At 37.7% G+C, this 22,201-nt stretch overlaps 1 protein-coding gene across 3 annotated transcripts in view; it reads left to right on the forward strand.

Annotated features, from left to right (window-relative positions):
- Positions 1–22,201, forward strand: part of TMEM117 (transmembrane protein 117) — a 207,308-nt gene that overhangs the window by 122,905 nt on the left and 62,202 nt on the right. For all 3 annotated transcript variants that reach the window (XR_011336983.1, XM_069851952.1, XM_069851962.1), the window contains exon 5: positions 6,490–6,587. Coding sequence is in view for 2 of the 3 variants with exons in the window: in XM_069851952.1 (XP_069708053.1) it covers positions 6,490–6,587 (98 nt within the window). In the remaining variant the exon portion in view is untranslated. The remainder of the gene's footprint in view (positions 1–6,489; positions 6,588–22,201) is intronic.

A 22,201-nucleotide genomic window follows, 5' to 3' on the forward strand; every position in this document is an offset into this window, starting at 1 on the left:
TGGAGAAAAATCATGGTGTGGCTTTGTCTCACGCTTTGTCTGTAACACATGGTATTACCCAGACCTCTGCTTCTGCATTTATAATACTAATAAGGAATTAATAAAGCAAGAAAAAATGTCCCCTGAAACACAGTGTCAATGGTTGTATGAACAGAAAGTGCTTGCCACATGGCAGACAATATATTTTCTTGCATATGTACAGTGATTTGTATGCACAGTGTGGACCTGTAACATGGTAGGAAACGAGATGGTGCAGCTTAGGATTTTTTTTCAGAAACTCTATTTCAATTGTAAAATTCTGAGCTAAAAGAAGAGTATTGTTCTTTTTTTGTTTGTTTTAGATTTTTTTTTTTAAAAAAACCATCAAAATTAATTCAGAATTAATTCTGCTGGTTTTGAAATACAAAGTATAATTTCCAGAATAACTTGAACAGTCTTAAAATTTCTAACTCGCATTTTGATACCTAAAGAAATATTTCACCACAAATTGATTGTGAAATACACACTGGCTTTATGGCACATTCTGTCCCAACTCGGTCTGGAAGTTGAAAGGAAGTGCTGGCAGGGGCAGCTTTTCTGAAGTTGAGCCTAAAGTGTGTATAACTATTTGTTGTTCTTGTCTTGTTATCCCTGCACGGCTTTTGACTATGGCAGAAACTGCTATGATAATATTAGAAAAAATAAATCAAGATCTGCTGCCAGAAAAAGAAGCAGCTTTCTCTTCCTTAGTGGTGAAATAAATTTGCATGGACTGGTAAAGATGGAATAGTTGATATAAGCTCCTTCAGTATTTGTACAAAAGAAGTTCTGTAAATGGTTTTAGTGGAAATTCAGATGTAAAATGGTGCATGCGTGCAAATGCTATGGATTGGGAGAATAATAGCTCATAAGAGCAGCACTCTGGAAGCATTTTATTGGTGGGAAATGTGCAAGTGGACAAAATAATACTGGAGGCTGTTGTGGAAGCTACAGAATTGAACTACAGTATTAGTTATCACTCATTTGATCACTGAATTGTAACAGCAAATTAATGTTTTTCAGGATTTATCTATTGTTAAAACAACTCGTGTTGGTAAGAAAAGAACAATGTGCTGGCTCCGATTAAAATGAGAAAACAATTAAAGAGTAGATTGAAGGGGCCATGTTTTGTATCCGTGATTGCAGTTTCTTTGAAAATGCAGATATAAAAGAAGCTTCTTACCATTAAACAGAAGGAGAAATAAACTAACACAACCTTGATTTTTTTTCAGGGTAGGAATGAAACTGTTAGGAATGTTTGAAAGTGTAATAAGCAGACAAAGCTACTTTAAACTCTAGTAGTGTATTTACAGCTGAATATTTACATTTAGCTTGAAAAATATCATCCCCCTTATAGCTCAGTAAGCCTAAGAACAAATATTTGTTACATTTGTTTTCAAACATTTACACATTTTATATATTCCAAAATACAGCAGAGTGGATTAAGATAAATTAGCAGTTCTTTCTGAAGGATGTGTAACAAACTTTTCAACACCTTTGCTCAACTGCCAGAATAATTTCATCGTTTGAAGAGTCATTTCATATTATCATTGTGTAAACCATGGAAGCTTTGAGGTATGATCCATAGAAGACTATTTTCTCCCTAACATCCAAATGAAAGAAGCATTGAAGCATTTTCCGTATAGGTTACTTCGGTACATTGAGTGAACACCTCTGCAATTTTTAAATATCTCAGAGAAGACGAAGACAAAAAATGATGCCTAGAAGCTTTTATGTCTGCATACTAAATGTTTCTCTGGTTTGGTATATGATTACCATGATGTGATATAGTACTTTAAGACTGAGATATGATAAAGAATTGATGTGTAGTTAGTGGGATGCTTTTACCTAAATATATAGCTTTTACCTAAAAGCACATAAGAGCAAAGCCAAGAGAGTCTATGCACTCCGCTATATGCATTAGCTCTCATTGACATCACACTCTGACTTATAGAAACATAATTACTTTAACCTGGTTTAACCCCAGTCTCTAAGAAAAAAACTCATACTTCTCAGAAACACATAAGCAGTGTTGAGTCTATGCAAAAGGGTTTCTTTTGATGAGGAATATTTTGCTACACAAAAGCAGGCAAGGTGCATGCATCTGCCCTGGGAAGCTGCCCTCAGACCTGTCCCGTCACTGTGGCATCCATACAATTACAGAGCACTTTTTCAATTTATGGTACTCATTCATCAATTAAATTCCTCAGTTGCAGGATTGAAAAAAATGTTTCTTGTGTAAAGAGTTTGGGGAAAGTGGAAACTCAGTTTCAGGCTGAGCTTCAAATTAAATTAATTTAGTGCTACTTCTGAGGAGCTTTATGATTTAAAATAAGATTTTGAAATTGTAAAATTATAAAAATAGAAAAAAGTAACACAATACTTGAGTCATGTACTTGACAGAGATAGAAATACGTATTTTGCCAAATGCAGAGTTATTCAAGCTATGTCATTTCCCAGCAATAGCACCTTGATATCTTGTCCTTCTGGCTGGGTAGTTGCATAGGAACAACTTCTTTACTGATGTGAGATGTTGGAGTCCTGCCATCCATAAGACCTCTTACTGGTCATTGCTGTATCAAAACAATAAAAAAGATTTCATAGTTCACCATTTGGGTTGTATTTCCAGGCTTTTATTGGCTTCTGCTACATTCTGTTTAATTCTAGAGGGCTGCTTTTACCCTGTTTTGATGATTTAGCCAAGTGTGATTAAAGCAATGAAAACTCTCCACTGAGGGTTGGTCTCTAGCTAATGGATGGAATACATTGTGTCCTAGAGAGCTTGTCCAGAGTCCATTTCTCTTTCAAGATACAATTTCTGCACTTTTTTATGTGACGATGTGCTACTATGAAACTATTTGATGTACTTCTGTACTTCTAGGTTTCTAAAATGCACTTTGGCAGATGAAAACAGCTTGGCTAGCAGCCCATGCCACATTAGTTTTCCAGGAATGATCAGTTTGTGTTCAGAAGATGACAGCATAGTTTCTACTAGTGAAGAATTTGGAAGGCACGACGAAGTATTAGGTCATTTTCATTTTTCTTTTTTCTTTTCTTTTTTTAAAAGAAAACTTCACTTACAATTACCTTATTAATAGAAAAGGCACTTAGCTTTATCTGAAACTCACACAGCAGACATTGCCTCTGCTGGGAAGAATCCCATGATTTATAAAGTAGCATTGTTTGTCATGAATGTCTAGGAGGACAAATCTAAAGTATATGCTGAGCATCCTGAGCAATATGCTCAAAGAGCAACTTAATGGAAGGAGTAAAATGATCCTTAAGGTGTTTTAGTGTTCCACTTAGTATATCTTGGGTATCCTAAGTATCTTACTGTTTTGTTGGAGGGTTTTGAGTTCACTTTCTGTGCTTGTTTGTGTAACTTACCTGCTCTGAACATAACTTGGAATCCTGGGTTATTTCTTCTATATAATATGGCATAATTTTTTTTTTTTATTGTAGCCAATCAGATTAAAAGGAACAGTTCCATTTTCTATAGAATTATAGAATTGATAGGTTGGAAAAGACCTTTGAGATCATCGAGTCCAGATGGACCTGTCCACTACTAAAGCACTTTATCTACACATCTTTTAAATGTCTCCAGGGATGGTGACTTAACCACCTCCCAGGGCAGCCTGTGCCTGTGCCCAATAATCCTTTCAGTGAAGAAATTTTTCCTAATGTCTAATCTGAACCTCCCCTGGTGCAACTTGAGGTCTTTTCCTCTGGTCCCTCTGTAATAAAAATTCTGAATTGTAACATTTTGCTATTAATTTAATGATTGCAATATTCCTTTTTAAAAGCATTATAGTTCTCTTCATAGTCAATGTGAAATGAATAATATGAATAGTCAATAAAGTAAGATTTTTAATTTAGCAGAGTGAAATCTAATATTCTGTTACACATACAAGGCATACTAATTTTTTATGAAGATATTTAGCTCTGGCATGTGTGTTACTTAAAAAGTCAGGCAACATTTGTATTATGCAGTTTGGGTTGTGAACTTTAATAAAGTGTAACCATTTCTCTCCTGAGACACTAAAGAAAATGAAAGAATATACAGTCATTATATGAAGAGGCCATTCCTTTCTGAATTGAAGCAGTGTAATTAATTGATTAAAGTATATCACATCTCTTAGTTAAAGAAAAAAATAAATTACTTAATTACTTTGTGAGTACCTTCCCTGTTTTATCCTGATTATTTAGGATACATGCATACATAGAATTAATGAAGTGATCAATTATTTTTTGTTTCTGAGCATCCACAGTATTTTCAAATATAGTCCTGTAAAAAAGAGAGAAGTTTTTCTATCCAGTAATTGAAATACAAAGACAGAGGGAAAAATACACATGTACATACCTTTATATTATGTTGTGCAAATTAAATTAAAATTTATATTTTTTCTGAAAACATCATTCTAACAGTAACAATGAGGTTTTGATGTTGCTGTCTAAAACTTATTTGCACTAATACAGTCTTGAGTGCTTTTCTCCTGTGAGCCATTTTCCACAGTGATTGTCCTTGACCAAACCAGAAAATTAATTTGATTTCTCTAATGCAAAAAATAATTGGATTTCTCTTTATGGAATGCATCCCTTTAATGACTGTCTCTACTTCAGCCAATTTAGCTGCAACTGACCTGACATTGATCTGGTGATGTGACTTTAAATAAATGCCAAAGCTAAGAGATGAAAGACCAACTGCCTGATATCAGAAAAAGAATTTCCTGTCTTGTCTTGCCATTTTCCTCAGAAAATGTCTCCTTCTTGAATGTCATTCTTATAAAACATGCTACTCTAATAATTGGTCATAGAGCAGCAGATTACACCATTCTATCCAGTATAATAAATATATCCCAGAAAGTATTTGAAGAAAATATTTTGAAAATTGAGTAAGAGCTCTCAGAATACCTGTTCTTACTTGCAGATATTCATTACCATGTAGACTCTTCCTAAGAGAAAAAGATATTACTGAAGTGTTGGATTAAATCTTTACAGAGGTCTTGCTCGACATTAGATATTTCTTGAAATATTTATTTAGATAACATCTAAATGATTCTTAAAAAGTATAATAGCATCCTGCTCTGAGGAGAGATTTACCTACAGAAAAAAATTATTAAAGATAGTATTTTGGGATATAAACTGTTATTTCTTCAGACTAGACCCTAGAATTTATTTTATCTATTTATTTAAATTATGCTTTGGACCCAGCCGTTCAGGCTAATATGTTGAACACTTTTAATCCCAAATGGACTTGGAATCATAATTAGAAATTGGCTATAGTTTATGTGTAGCTTTAATTTAATCATAGACAATGTATTCCTTTTGATAAATACTGTTAATGTTACTGACTGATACTGGTAGCTCACATTCTAGACGGTGAACTCTACTTTAAACCCTCTGTATACCAAAAAATAAATGTAGTGGAATATAAAAACAAGAGGTCTTGACTTCAAATTGAAGTTATTTCCTTCTGAAATCTTACTGAGAGTTTTCTTCAGACTAATCAAAACAGTAAGTGATTTTCCACTGTGTACTGATACCAATGATAGATAGCAGGAATTTGGTTTACTTATCTGTGTTTTGAAGCAGGTGATCATCCCTGTTTTCCTTATCTGTTCAATTATTTCTTAATCTTTCCATTTGGGTAAGTTTTCCACTCTTCTGAATCTTTTGCACAACAGAATTGATGAGTTTACTGTAATGCATATTTTGGTGCTTTTCAGTACAATTAACTTGAAGTAAGTGGGTATGAAAACTCAGCTTCCCAAAGGTGCAAGTGCCTGAGGGGTATTCACCTCCCTCATTTAGCTGAAAGCCATTTTTAATACTTCTGAGCTCCACCCAGAAGTAGTGCATGCATATGAGTCTCAGGACAGAGAAACAGATGGTCTCCTTAGATAGGAATTATGAAAATGAGAATAAATATTTCATACTTCTAAAATTTTGTGCAAGTTTTAAGGGATTTCCATGTCTCTAGTCTCAAGTGTGCTTTTCTTACTGGTACCAGGAAGTGAGGGGAGATTATAAATGGCATGTGGTGCTTAATTCACAGGCTTGCACTCCTTGGCTGCACTTCTCATTTCAAAAGTGGAAATTCTGCTGATGCTGCTCTCAGGGAAGTTTCCCCCCTCCCCCAGGCTGGGCCAGAAAGCTTCATAGCCTTAAGGGAATGTAGCTGTAGGTTGCTGTAACTTTTAGACTAGTTCCCTGCCTATTATATTTGGATCTCCACAGGTTTCCATGTTTCTCAAGGAACTGTATGCACTTCTAGGGGCAGCGTATGTAGGCCAATATACTTTGTCTTGATGGCAAATAACAGTAGAGATACTATTTTTCTACTGTCTAAGTATTAAAATAATCAGAACTGAAGCAGGTGCATCATAAAAAAAAAAGTGTTCATAAAGTCCGTGTCAGTACTTCCTTTTGTAAAACCAATTTAATTATGTATCATTTCTTCTTTCTCTGTAGGTCACTGATATGATGCTTCAGGACAAACCCTACCCAGACTGGGGAAAGTCTGCCAGAGCCTTCTGGAAGAAAGGAAACATTAGGATCATTTTATTCTGGTAGGAAAATAGTAAAATCAAATTAACCCCTTTCCATCATCTTCCAACAGTCCTGGAAGACTGGGGAAGTCCCACTGGGCTGGAGGCTGGCTGATGTTGTGCCCATCTACAAGAAGGGTTGGAGGGAGGACCCAAGGAACTACAGGCCTGTCAGTCTGACCTCAGTGCCAGGGAAAGTCATGGAGCAGGTGATCTTGAGTGCTGTCATGAAGCACATGCAAGAGAACCCGGTGATCAGGCCCAGTCAACATGGGTTCACAAAAGGCAGGTCTTGCCAGACTAACCTGATCGCCTTCTATGACAAAGTGACTCGTCTGCTGGACGAGGGAAAGGCTGTGGATGTGGTCTTCCTGGACTTCAGTAAAGCCTTTGACACAGTTTCTCACGGCATTCTAATTGAGAAACTGTCAGCCTCTGGCCTGGACAGGCGCACACTCTCCTGGGTGGAAAACTGGTTGGATGGCCGGGCCCAGAGAGTGGTGGGAAATGGTGTGAAATCCAGCTGGAGGCCAGTGACAAGTGGGGTACCCAGGGCTCAGTGCTGGGTCCAGCCCTGTTCAATGTCTTCATCAATGACCTGGATGAAGGCATCGAGTGCACCCTTAGCAAGTTTGCAGACGACACTAAGCTGGGTGGAAGTGTTGATCTGCTGGAGGGTCGGGAGGCTCTGCAAAGGGATCAGAACAGGCTGGACCGCTGGGCAGAGTCCAGTGAGATGAGGTTTAACAAGGCCAAATGCCAGGTCCTGCACTTGGGGCACAACAACCCTGTGCAGTGCTACAGACTGGGAGAAGTCTGTCTACAAAGCTGCCTGGAGGAGAGGGACCTGGGGCTGTTGGTTGACAGCGACTGAACATGAGCCAGCAGTGTGGCCAGGTGGCCAAGAAGGCCAATGGCATCTTGGCTTGTATCAGAAACGGCGTGACCAGCAGGTCCAGGGAGGTTATTCTCCCTCTGTACTCGGCACTGGTGAGACCGCTCCTCGAATCCTGTGTTCAGTTCTGGGCCCCTCACCATAAGAAGGATGTTGAGGCTCTGGAGCGAGTCCAGAGAAGAGCAACAAAGCTGGTGAAGGGGCTGGAGAACAGGTCTTATGAGGAGCGGCTGAGAGAGCTGGGGTTGTTTAGCCTGAAGAAGAGGAGGCTGAGGGGAGACCTCATTGCTCTCTACAACTACCTGAAAGGAGGTTGTAGAGAGGAGGGTGCTGGCCTCTTCTTCCAAGTGACAGGGGACAGGACAAGAGGGAATGGCCTCAAGCTCCGCCAGGGGAGGTTTAGGCTGGACATTAGGAAAAAATTCTTTACAGAAAGGGTCATTGGGCACTGGCACAGGCTGCCCAGGGAGGTGGTTGAGGCACCTTCCCTGGAGGTGTTTAAGGCACGGGTGGACGAGGTGCTAAGGGGCATGGTTTAGTGTTTGATAGGAATGGTTGGACTCGATGATCCGGTGGGTCTCTTCCAACCTGGTTATTCTATGATTCTATGATTCTATTGTTATTGAACCTTTTATAGGACATCTAAGAATATATCTTCTAATTGTCCACAGCAGAAAGAAATCTGAACAGAACATATGGTCGGAAAAAAATGAAACTTGGTCTAACAAAACGTTAAACATCACAGAAGATGTACCCGTCTGATCAATTCCTTATCAAAATAGTTGGTGTAAAAATATAATTTAAAATGGAATCATATTGTTTCTTTTATTATATCTTTCATGCTATTTATACCTGAGTTGCAAAGTTTTTTCATATGTGATAATATTTAGACCAACTCAACTCATTGTCAGTCCTTGTAATTAATGTAAATAGATGTGTGAGTGTCCTTTTGTGACCTTGATATTAACTACAGCAATTCTTTGAATTAACACATGAATAGACTTTCAAGTGGTGAGTCAGCCTCAGATTGTTAAGAAAAATATTTTGAAAATCAATGGGAAAAATGGTGAGGGGCAAGTGTTTATTTGACTCCAAATGGAGGTAAATTGTAACTGTTAAAACGGAAAATGAGTTGAGTTGGTCTGAAGACCTTATAGCTGAAGGTGAAAAAAAACAGACAGAAAAAACCAGAAAACCTCATTTAAATATTGCCAGCCTGCTGTTTTTCAGAGAGTAGATTCAGAAGGAATTGTTGCAGAGAAGTTGAAAGATTTATTAACATGGATCCTGCTACAGAAAATGCAATGAAATACCTGTAGTTTTGGAGTAGTAAATATGAGATATTTTAATATATTAAATTGAGGTAATTAAAGGAAATAATAACAGAAATTAAAGGACTCAAAAGGCAAAATCAAAGGCCTGACTGGCTGCAAACACGGGTTATAAGGAACTGAAGGGTCTCAGCTGATGCAAATTTTACTAGCACTTAATTGCCTGTTGAAAAACTGAATGGTAAAATTTGACTATTGTTCTGGTTTTGTTGTTTTTTTCAACAAACTAGAATTATCCTACTTGTCTGTAAGTCTGACTTCAGTATTGGCTAAATGGATTGAATCCATCATCAATAATAGAATCATGAGCAAAACTCTAGATTAAATTTTGCTAGAAGAAGCCAGGGTAGCTTTGCTGAAAGAAAACCTGCTCTGATCTGTTAGAAGTCTTTGAACATGTCCTGAAAATAATGGATGAGGAAGAAATGCTTGATCTAATTTATTTGGACTTTCAAAAGGCTTTTGACAAAGTTATTCACTGAAGGCAGTTAAGGAAACTAGTAACCTCATAGAGTTTGCTGAACATTTAGGAATCAACTCAGAAATTTGCAATGAAAGTTATAAATAAAATCATACTTTTCTACTACATTCATAAGAAAGGGAGTTCCATTATTTAATATTAGAAGTAGTATTCCTATTTGTATGCATTATAAATATTAGTGACATTACAGAATTTAAAGATGAAGTGAATAATTTGACAAGTGCTAGTGTGGAAGAAGGAACTAGGAAACCTAGGTGGAAAGAATAATATGATTGAAAAGTTTGGGCTGGGGAGGGGGCTGGGCTCAAATAGCTCCTTGTCACCACTGTGGGACATGCAGAGGAAGATTCTGTCTGGGTGGGCAAAAAGGTAAAGCAAATGAGTAAAAAAGTACTCAGATAGGTACCAGGGGGCTAGCCATGATGAATGTGTCATTTGGTTAAGTCAGCAAAAAGCTCAGTCTAGAACATAATTGATTTTTTTTACCCTTGTCTGAAGTATAGCCTTGTCTGAAGGACTGGAAAGGAGATTAGTTAAGAGTCATGAAAAAAAAAAACCAACCAAAAACTTAATTACTCAAAAAGACTGGAAGAATGGAAAAAAAGAGTTAAAAGCAAGGTGACGTGATAGGGAGATTTTGAGTTTACATACCAGACATAAAACACTCCTAGAAGTACTTAAATATTCTTGTGAGAGATGTTTTGATGTCTTGCAGTCTAAAATTTTATAAATCCATATTTTATTTCAAATAATATTCACATTAAAAAATCCTACCAAAAAGTTTAAAGTGAAAAATTATATTTCTTTTCATGCGTGATTCTCATACTAAAGAGTGTGCTTAATGAGGATTTCAAAACCTAGAGGGTGACATAAATGCTTGTATTTTTAGCTTTAAGCAGTGAAATAAAATAGCCCTTGTCAACAGTCTACATTCTGTGGAGACATTATTTAGATAGTACATGTTAGACACCAGTAAAAGTAGATGGGTTTTTTTTCCCTAATAAGTAGGAAAAATAGAGGAGGGAGTTGAAGTATTGACAGCGTTATGCATGATAATATGGGGTATATGGATTTCATTTATTGTTATTTAAGGAGTGTGATGTGAGCAGCCTCATTTCTGATATGTCCTAAATGAAACATCCCCATTAGTATGTCTTACACAGCTACTGGTATGCCCAAATCCATTTATTCAGCACGTTTCTTAGTGACACACCTGTTTAGTTGAGATAGATAGTGCAATACAGTGCACTGTGTTTTAATTATTCCAAATACTTGATATGTGATTCATGGTTTGAAGTAGTTGATAAAACAAAAAATTTAGATACATGCTGGACTTGTTCTGTAAATGCCATTTTCAGGTTTTCTTTGTGAAATTAGAAAACACCTATAAATGTAGCAAGGACAGAATGATTGTCATGGGGATGAAGGCACTACCCACTTGTTTATCACTGTTATCATGTGGCTGCTTTGTGTTTCTCGTATGGAAATGTTTTCAGCTCTCCAATGCGACTAATTAGCAAATGTTTTGATTTAGCTGATCACCTCCTGTTCTATATCTTTCCTTGGAAGCATCATCAGCAACTGGTTGTTGGTTGCTCCTGAGGATACTGGCTGCCTTTGGAATGTTTTTACAATACAATTCTTTCAACACCAGCTCAGCTAGCTCAAAAATGACCATTTGGTATTTACTTTTGTCTAGTCCATTACGAGGAGTTCATTGAAATGCTTTTTACTTTTTTACAGTGGGGAGGTGGGACTTTTTTTGATAAAAAGGTCTCCATTTTGGTCATTTCCACCTCTACTGAATGGCTACTTCATCCAGAGGCCCATTTATATAACACTGTTACTGTCTGTGTTATAAAGCATCCTGATATAATGCAAATCAGAACACCATTTCTTACAGATTTAAGAAAGCATATTGTCAAGAAGCCTTTTAGAAAGCAATGAATTATCTGGAATCCTGGTGGAATTAATGGAATGTTGCAGACGTGTTTGTGGGTTATAAAAGAAAGGTTCTCCACATGGGGTTCAATGTCCACACCACTAGGCAGTCAGATGAAGCTGTGGCAGAGAGACAGCTCTCTCAAGTGCTCTGTGGTTGCTGTTGGTTTTGTGAAGTTACAAGCATGAACTGAAAAAAGGCTGGTTTATGCTTTTTTGTTATGTTGGTAATTTGGCTGGTTTATAAGAGACAAATTATATGATATGAGAGGATTGGTAGAAGTAACAAGAAAAAAAGATTGTTAAATTAAGCCAAGTAAAGATCTTGGATGAGCTGACAACAAGCCAATAGCAGTAGCTAGTGATAAGATTAATAAATAGGACAATATAGAACAGTAGTTATTTTTAATGTTGGATAGTAGAGGAAGCAGAGAGGGAAGTACAGTGTGAAGAGACTGATTATTTTGAAAATATTTTTTTATTCCATCTAAGTCCAACCAATACTAATGGGCTCCTGTTGAAAGGATTTTTTGTAATAAGGAAACCACTTATTAAGACAGAAGAAAGACAACTAAATGCCTTAAAAATTGACTATAAGTGGAAGAGAATAAGGTTAAGGTCTTGAGTTTGTGAAAAATTACTTTAAAGTAATTTAGTAAATAGTTATGAGATGTCTGTTTTTGTAGTATTTAATGTGTTTTTTCCAAGTGAACGAACTTGTGCAATACTGAGCATCAGATGGTCCCCCAAGGTTTGCTGAGTGTTACGCTCTTACACGTGTGCAGAGGAGCAAGCTCCGTAAGCGACACATACAGATGGTGTTGTTATAAAGGCAGCACACACTAATGCCACAGTGTGCGCTCAGGTTATGTCATTGTGGCCCATGTTAGCATACAGGTCTCTGCCACCAGGATCTGTGGTTAACCTCAGCCTACTTAGAATCATAGAATCATAGAATCATTGAATCATAGAATAACCAGGTTGGAAGAGACCCACCGGATCATCGAGTCCAACCATTCCTATCAAACACTAAACCATGCCCCTAAGCGCCTTGTCCACCCGTGCCTTAAACACCTCCAGGGAAGGTGAATCAACCACCTCCCTGGGCAGCCTGTTCCAGTTCCCAATGACCCTTTTTGTGAAGAATTTTTTCCTAATGTCCAGCCTAAACCTCCCCTGGCGGAGCTTGGGGCCATTCCCTCTTGTCCTGTCCCCTGTCACTTGGGAGAAGAGGCCAGCACCCTCCTCTCTACAACCTCCTTTCAGGTAGTTATAGAGAGCAATGAGGTCTCCCCTCAGCCTCCTCTTCTCCAGGCTAAACAACCCCAGCTCTCTCAGCCGCTCCTCATAAGACCTGCTCTCCAGCCCCTTCACCAGCTTTGTTGCTCTTCTCTGGACTCACTCCAGAGCCTCAACATCCTTCTTGTGGTGAGGGGCCCAGAACTGAACACAGGATTCGAGGAGCGGTCTCACCAGTGCCGAGTACAGAGGGAGAATAACCTCCCTGGACCTGCTGGTCACGCCGTTTCTGATACAAGCCAAGATGCCATTGGCCTTCTTGGCCACCTGGCCACACTGCTGGCTCATGTTCATGTTCAGACACCCCCAGGTCCCTCTCCTCCAGGCAGACTTCTCCTAGTCTGTAGCACTGCACAGGGTTGTTGTGCCCCAAGTGCAGGACCCGGCATTTGGCCTTGTTAAACCTCATGCCATTGGACTCTGCCCAGCGGTCCAGCCTGTTCAGATCCCTTTGCAGAGCCTCCCGACCCTCCAGCAGATCGACACTTCCACCCAGCTTAGTGTCGTCCGCAAACTTGCTAAGGGTGCACTTGATGCACTTTCTGCCTAATATCACTATCTCCTCATTACAATGTCTTCTGCAGTGACATTGTGTGAAGAAATAAGCATAGCAGTTAGAATAGGATCACCAGGATGTCTCTGGACTTTGCATGCAGTTAGGTTATTAGAGGCAAGACCCGAATACTCTCTCTTGACAAATTGTTGCAATATTAGTTGTCCTCAAAAATTTCCTAATGTGGGGGGATTATAACGAGCAAGACATAGAGTTCTTCACTTGAACTTTTAGGTATAGGGAAAGAGAGAACGCCAACAAAAAAACCCCAAGATTACTGGAAAGGAGAAAAAGAGCTGCTGAGGTCTGTGTGACCAGGGAAGACAAAACTGGTATTCAAAGGTAGACAGTCAAAATGGGGGAGGGTAGCAATAACAGTGGATTGTGCAGCTGAATATTGATTGCAGACAGGGTGACAGAAAATACACAAGCTAAATGTTTGAATATGCAAGTAGCAGACCAGAATCCATTTCTGTGGTGTCCCTGGCTAGACATTCATTGTACGTGTACACAATGATCAGTCTGCATTGGTGCAATAATGTGTCTTTGACACAGGACTTTTCCCTGAAATAATACAGAGCACATACCAACATGGAGAAGAAATAAAGTAATATGGAGAATTGTAAATTTGTCATTCCCTGTGTTTGCTGCATTTGACTTTGCAAACTAAATAATCTTATTTTAGTGTGCATTTCCATAAACTCTCTCTCTAGCTTTTTTTTAATGAAAAAAGAAAACTGCACGTGCTCAGGAATGTATTAGCAATCACAGTTCTTTGTTGATTCAGCAAGGTAGTAACAGAGGTTTAGAAGCTTTTATTCGAATTAATTGTTCAGAGTTGCTACGAGTACTAATTCGTGTGGATATGTTATGTTTATTGAAGATTGTGTTAAACATGGGCTAGTGTAGGATTCTTAGTTGGGCAATATTTTATACCTTGGAAGTAGAGGAAGCTTCCTTATGAGATAGTTAGTGACCTCTTCCACACAGAAATGAGACATAGTTTCTTTAAGAGATTTTCTATTATGCACCTATTTGAGTGTTTGGATTGCTAAGTCATGTTTCCATATTCTGTGCTTTTGTAGTCAAGATGATAAATGCGTACTGGACAATTACATTCTTTTCACTTCTATGAATGTAGTTCATACATTTGTTTCAAAAAACAGCTTCTTGAAACATCTTTTCTTTTCATTATAGGCTGCACTGAGAAAAGCTAATTAGGCATTATAGCTTTGTCAAGTTAAATTATATACTAAACTAAACAAAACAAAACTTTCATTAATTTGAATAAAGGTTTTTGTGATGCAGTCCACAAATACAACTTCATGAAACAACAAAATAATGCTACCTATAATATATATGCATACACATACATTATTCTCTCTCCATATGGAGATGTTTTTCTTCTCTTCATTCTTTCATATTGAAGTAATTTATCTTGTGATAATACACTGACTGCTGAATGGAAACCTGGAATCGTCTACAAAGTGAGACAGATTTCCCAGGAAATAATATAAATAGTACTAACGAACATAAAAATATTTGACGATATTATTGCTCCCAGTAAATCTTTTATTCTTATGCTGTAACCAAAGTGAATAACTTCAATTTGGATTAGCAAGATAATAAATAAGTTCCTTACTATTTCATTTTTGTCTCAATACAAGATATTCACTGAGGTCATCCCTAGAGGATTTATATTGAGTAATCTGACTAGTAATCTGTGCAGACATTGTTAAATATATTCTAAGAGGATAAAACTGTCCATGAATAGCAATTCTTACATTTAGTCTGGCAGTCAAGAAGTATGATTACTATTTCCCAAGATGTGACTAGAATTTTCTGAGAGCAATGTTTCTGTGATGTGTGTTATTGGTAAACTAAGCTGTAAGGTTACAGTTGGTTAACATGAAAAATTGTTGAAAATAAATCATCGTAGTCCAGACCACTGGACTTTCTTTCATACAAATGGTAGTTGGTTAAGATTTCTACTTAATCTTAGTTTTCATTTAATCATTAATCCTGTACAAAATCAAAATGTTTACAGTGTCTAGTATGGAAAAGTAACAGTGGTCAAGACTAAGTGGTTGAAGCTTGGCGGCCATATGAGTCAGACCCATTTTTGGGATCATTCTCTGAAGCCTTCCCCACACTCCTCACTGCATGAAGACCACAATATCAGTAATTCAGGGTTCTCCCATCAATCTGCTCTCACCAGTGAACTCTGTTTTCAGCTGGAAGCATTACTCAGTCCCCTTGCGTTACTCAGTCCTCTTCTAAGATGGTCCTACCTCCCCCCTGATTTCCAGTACCTGCATGTCATTTTACTCCTTCCCTTCCTCCCTCACTCCAACACAGCAATAGCCCAAAATGCTGCCAGTGTGTGCAGAAGCATGAAGGAAGGGGCAAGACAGACTTGGGGCTCTAAGCCAGTAGGGTGGTTGGCTTCCAAGATATCATTTGCTGCTCTAACATCAAGGCCTGTCTCAACCTTTCTGCTGCTTTTCTAGGAAAAGCCATGGAGATAGGAGCATCTTGGGAAGTGCAGACAGTCCACGGGCAGCCCATGAGGCCACATGGAGTATGTTATTCATGGACTAGTAATGCAGTGCGTGAGAGGTAGAGGCTTTAAATGACATTACTTATAGATGAGCAGAGAGAACGTATCCATATGTGAGGGAGTGTGTGTGAAAGTCTCCCATCTGTCTCGCCCATCAAGAAAGAAATTTGTATCTTGCCTATGCCAGTCTACGGTTGGAAAGGCTGTGTCATGCATTTTCCCTCACTCTGCTCATGAAAGGAAGAAGAGTGAAACAAATAATTCTTCATCTCACTTTTCTTAGAAGGAAAACCATTTGAGGGAGACAAAATCAAGTTTAGGGAGCTCTGAGACCTCAGATTCAAAAAAAATATTGTACTTGTGAGATCACTTTCACATGAAGTTAGGTTTGTTATTTATCTTGTTGAAGTTACATGAAGTGGTCTTATCTACTTTTTTTTTTTCTGATGGAGACACCTACAGGTCAAACAAAAACATGTTGTTTCTTGGTTTTATTTGCATGAATAAGAGAAGGGTTGGCAGAGAGGGAGAGGGAGTGTAGCTTTCCTTTAATTTGAAGCAGGTCACAGACGTGTGCATCCACACACACAACCACGCACTCAAGACAGTAATAGAGGGGAGGAAGGGAGCTGCTAACACCCCTGCACGAACACCATTCCCCTTGTAAGTTCTAGTGTGGATGCATTTCACGTCCTGGGGTGTAAAAAAAGATTCATAGAGAAATCTGGTTGAAAAAATAGGTATATTGAAAAGAGACAAGTATCATTCATTAGCTACGGTGGGGTTTTGGATTAGGCTCATCGATGTGAGTTTTACCTTTGATTTGGTTTAAAATTCTTTGAACTGCTATAGTACATATGTGGTTTATTGTATATATCTTCAGTTCCTCAGCCAGTTTAAGCTTTTTGAGTTATATTTGGTATCTACTTACAATTAAATAGCTGATAGCCTGTAAGGAAAAAAAAAAAAGATGGTTTTATTCCTACATAATTGCTAGATCCCTAAATATAGCCCTCGTAATTGGATGGATATGGCAACCCATCTACACCTCTTTAAGAAGTACATTTTATTCTATCCCTGTTAGTGAGCAAGAGGTATATCATGAACTGTTACTAAAAATATTTTAACCGATGTATAGCTTTAAGAAAGTTTCTTAAAGTGCAGTGTCTGCAATGTTTCAGTAATAACGGTTCTTCCAAATGAAAAAACTTGCACAAAATCACATTCTATGCCAAAAACTGAAAAGCTCTAATTCTTAGATGGATTTTCCTTAGCAAGTTTCAAAATGTTTTTCTTTGAAACAGGCAGGTGCAATCCTCAGTTCAGGCACAGGGCCAATGTAGAAATAATGTTGCAGCAAGTCCTCTTTTAGCACCTTCTCTCCACATTCCACAGAGTTTTTGCTGAGTAGGACACACCTCTGCCTCTACCCAGGCCCTGTGGAAGAATTTCCAGCAGAACAGCAGAATTACTGATTTGGCTGCTTGTTCTGTCAGTGCCCTCTTTCTGCTTTAGCGCTTTCGTTTCCTTCCTCTTCCACAGTATAAATGCATTTGTTATTAGTAAAACCACCTTTTTCTATCTTTAGCATTTACAGCTAGCCCAGGCCTCATTCACTCCAAAAGTAGGATGAATATAGCTGTCAGATAATATGCACTGTGTGATCATGTAGGAAGAAAAAAATGCTGAAAGTTAAATTATAACAGCGTATAATGAGATAGTGCTGACAGTCTCCCCAGGACAGAAGTTCCAGGTATTGCAATTAGATCAGCATGCATACTATTATTCATACAGCAGAAGAATACATTTCAGATTATCAAGGTAGACATTCACTGTTTTGCATCCTTTCTTCGTCATGCAGAAGCCAGGAAAAGTCAAAGCCTAAAGTACGGCCAGTTCAACCAGAACTCAAGTCTCTTTAGGGAAGTTTTAAAGAATCCATCACACAAAAAAATGCTGCATGGAGAAGACACAGCCTCAGCTAATGTTTTTGTGCAAGATGTGCACTGTAAAAGCCCATATAGCTCAATGGAGATTAGAAAATGAGTGCTTCAGCTGCTTGTGCTCACAGTCAAAGTTCATAGACTTTGCCATGGCTGGATTCCAAAAATCAATTCAGTTTTGTGAAATAAATGTGGTGATTAACATGATGAAATTATTTCTTTTCCTGGAATGCTGGCATACTTTTTAAAAATCGTAATTCTCTGTAATGGCATGTTTAAATTTGTGCCTTAGAACTTGCTGATGTACATAGCTGAACTTCTGACTCATGATCTTTCTCGTATTTCCATATTCCCCATAAGTATTGAGTATTTACAGGTTCTGGACTGGAAAGCATGTGAGAATACCCAAAATTGCAATCTTTTTTTTTTTTTTAATGGCAAAGATTGCAAGAAATTATGATCATATCAAGTGTTCTTTGGCTTTCAGATCCATGTGAAGAAGCTATTCTGAAACTGATTTGTGTCCAGTAAAAATCTGTTTGGAAAGTATCTGGTTTTAGGGCCTCTGGAGTTTGCGTGAAACTGGAAGCACTAAGACAGTGAAACAGTTTCATCAACATTAATGGGACTGGTTAACAATGGGGACTAAGAACACTTACCCTGGGGTCACTTTGGATGAGTTGTAAGTCTTCCACTGATTTCAGGAGGATATAGGCATCATCCATTGAGCATCTGATTAAAAAGGTTTTATTCCTCTTGATTTCCTGATAATCTTTCATGACAACACCTCTGCTGTGTGTTGGATGTCAACAGAATTTTGCTAATAGAATTCAACAAAGTTCTTTCTACCTTTCATCCTGTTCCACTGGTGCAGACAGTCGAACAAACATCAATAGACTAACAGTGGTTCCAGTGAAATCACAGCTTTAGATCCGAAGTGTTGCACAGGACTAGAATGTGGTTGTATTGATTAGTCGCTTTCTAACTGGTGATGCTTTAAAAGAAGGGGGGAAAATCCAAATTCAGTTATTTAGGGCTAACAAAAAAATGATGAGACACTGTCTTTTGCAAAGACTGGGCTGAAAAGTGGAACAGGAAATTGTTATTTAAATGGTTCGAGACTTCATCACCTGTCCTTTTCTGTCCCCTTCAGATTCTTATACCCCACAGCCACTAGTAGAATAGAGCCATTTTAATAAAAATGAAAACTTAATTAAAACTAATGTTTCAAGATGTTCTTAACAGGACTATAAATATGAATGTACGTATGATTAGTTAGTCCTTGTATAAAACCTTTTAGATGTAAGGAATGTTTCTTTTGTTTCTTACATTCTTTTCTACCTCAAAAAAGATCAGTATGGTTGTAAAATTAAAAGAATTTGCTGACAGCTATCTTAATCAAGACATTCAACTTGAAAATATCTGGATAGCTTCATAACATAATAAGAATATTGTGGCTGTATTTTTATTTCAAGTAATTGCATGTTGTCTGTCTGCAATTGTGACAGTAGAAAAAGCAACGCCTAAAACAAAGGGTAGATTAAATTGTCAGTAAAATCACAGCACAAGGTTGTTAACGAAAGGTGCCCTGCAGGGCTCCTGGTTTCATAATGTATGTTTTTATACTTTTGCATCTTTTTCTGGATCTTTTTTAACAACTCAAAAAAAAATCACGTTAGCTTTAAGTCCTTACAATATTAGATATCAGTTACATTTCAGACCATATTTGCAGTGTTTTGTCTAGCAGGAAGCTATCCTTATGAACATAGTAAGTTTATTATAGTGACTAATCAAAGTCAAGAGCTTCCGTAAACATTGTTTAAACAAAGATACTGTTAATACAGAACTAAAGATTTTCCATCTTTTCAGATCCTTTACCTACTGAGATGAGTTATCCCTTCCTTGGAGAAAAAACACCCTGACTGCAATTTACTGTTGTTTGCTTTGTATTACTGACTGTGTTGGTATATTGGTGAGCACTGTGCTGCTGCTCATGCAAACAAGGAGTAAATCTTTCTGGTTTTCAATGGGAACGGCATCATCCCTACTTGTGTGTGCTGTCTGAAGGGGTAAAGCAAAGCCAGGGGCAGCAGCTAGAAAAAAAACTATTTAGCCTCGAGAAAGACCCATATTTTTGGAGGCTTTGTTCACTGCTTCCGCGTTTCTTTTTTACACATGCTACCAGAATCCACTAGTTCTGCCATGGAGTAATTTGAATTTAGTTTAATTAAATAAAGAATATCTTAAAATTGAGAAGGTAGATGACAAAGGCCAAAAAATTGTCAAAATATTACATTAAAATGGAGGAGGTTTTCATGTTAGTTTCATGACTTGCTATACCTGTTTTAGTTTATTCAAAGACATGCTGAATATAAAAAGAAGAAAATATTTCCTTTTTTTTAAAGATACTACATTCAGCTTTCTCTCAGTGCTGAACAGACATTCATTTTGAGATCATAGGATCACTAGGTTGGAAAAGACCTTTGAAATCATCAAGCCAAATCATACCTGTCCACTACTAAATCTTATCCCTAAGCAATTCATCCACCCATCTTTCAAACACCTCCAGGGAAGGTGACTCAACCACCTCCCTGGGCAGCCTATTCCAGTGCCCAATGACCCTTCTGGTGAAGAAGTTTTTCCTGATGTACAACCTAAACCTCCCCTGGAGCAGCTTGAGGCCATTCTCTCTCGTCCTATCACCTGCCACTTGGGTGAAGACACCAGCACACATCTCTCTACAGCTCTGCACTTGTCCTTACCAAATCTTATTCTGTTAGCCTCAGGCCATCGATCCAGCCAGTTCAGATCCCTTTGCAGAGCCTCCCTAACCTTGAGCAGATCGACACTTCCTCCCAGCTTAGAGTCATCCGTGAACTTACTAAAGGTACATTCAATCCCTTCATCCATGTTATTGATAAAGACGTTGAACAGAACTGGACCCAGGCATCTGGTCATGCAACTGTGTTAGCTCCAGTGCAAGCTCCTGAGTCTTTGTGTTTTTTCATACGTTGGAGAACTGCATGATGTGTAAAATGCACGTGATATTGTTTTCTTTTCTTTCTTGTTCTAGATGGTTAGTTACTTTTCATTTAGATGGGTTGGTGTTAATTTTTATTTGAATTTATACAGAGTTGTTGGAACTTTAAATAATGAAGTGTCCTAAGGTACCTCCACTATAAACTGATACAAATAATAAATTTATAACTTTTAGTAAATAATTTTCTACAAACAACCACCCATGGCCATCGTTTTATAACAAACAACTATTAAAAATGCTCTCACTTGGGCCTTCCATTGTGCCAGCACATAAGTAAGTGAACTCTTTGCCCTAGGGAGGTTACTGACTGGAATTCCAGTTTTAAAAAGAACATGGCACAGAAATATGCTAAATATCTTATCCACAAATGCATTTTTGCTGCTTACAAAAGTTGCGTGTCAGTAAAAAAATGGCCCTTGATGCATGCTCAGCTGCAGTTATTTCTATGCTTTGACCTGACCTCATTTATTGAAATATTCAAGGCCAGTTGTGTAGGGCGAGAACCAAAGGTCTTGGGCAAGGAAATAGAGTGAGGCATGTTTTCAATGATAGTAAACATGTTAGAAATATCTTATTTGACTTTTGAATGATATATTGAGTTGAAAGAGCTAGAATTTAGATGGGAAACAATCATCTTTAAATTTATTTCATATGGAAAATCTGGGGGAAGACAGCACATGCAATGACAATGTCGTTTTTAGTGCATTAGTTCTCAGGGTGAAACTTCTCTACAAGGCAGGCCCAGATTTCTTGTCTAAGCTTCTCTGCAGTATTCTGTAACATGAAGTCTAACATACTCATGCTTCTAAACTTTATAAATGAAGTATAATTAAAAAAAGTGTTTCCCAGTATTACTTCCAATGTATGAGACAAGCTTGACCAAGCTACGTGAACATACCTCTATTACAAGGAAGTCTGCTATATATGTAGCTTTTTTCATTAAAACTGTGATGCAACTCATTTTAGTTTTAACATCTTAAGTATTAAGGGTTGAAGACTGCCTGTAGTTCTCAGGTTAACCCAGAAACAGGCAGTGCTTTATGGAGATCTTCAGGATTGTTTCCTTGGGGTGGCTTACTTAAGATTTGAGCAGAATAATTTACACTTTACAATACTGTCTTGGTTTGAAGAAGACCTTAAAATCATTCAGCTTTTCCCCTTGTGTGCAGCTGAATTGATAAAATTATCTGAACTTCTTCAGTTTTATTTTTATGGAATGTAAAAAATTTATACTTTCTCCCAAAGCAAATTAATTTACAAGATGCAAGCACAGACAAAAAAAAATAATCTAGTATGCAATAATAATATTTCAAAGAAAAATTGTGTTGTGTTTCAGAAAGGTAGGGCTCTCTACTTAGAATTAAACTTCTGTTTTAAATGTTGTTTAGCAGAATTTTTCAACTTATTGTATAAATTCCAGCTCTTCCTACCTGAAACATTTCTGTGGAGGAGTATTTTGGTGTCTTCAGTTATAAGTACCGCTTTCTTCTTGTGCCACAAGACATTTCAGTATCTGCAATTGGCTGGTTTCAAGAAGCATGCACTCTTTTAATCTATACGCAACTTCAATTAGTGTTCAGGTCAGTAAGTGG

The sequence above is a fragment of the Phaenicophaeus curvirostris genome, chromosome 1, assembly GCF_032191515.1.
Source record: "Phaenicophaeus curvirostris isolate KB17595 chromosome 1, BPBGC_Pcur_1.0, whole genome shotgun sequence".
Lineage (NCBI taxonomy): Eukaryota > Metazoa > Chordata > Aves > Cuculiformes > Cuculidae > Phaenicophaeus > Phaenicophaeus curvirostris.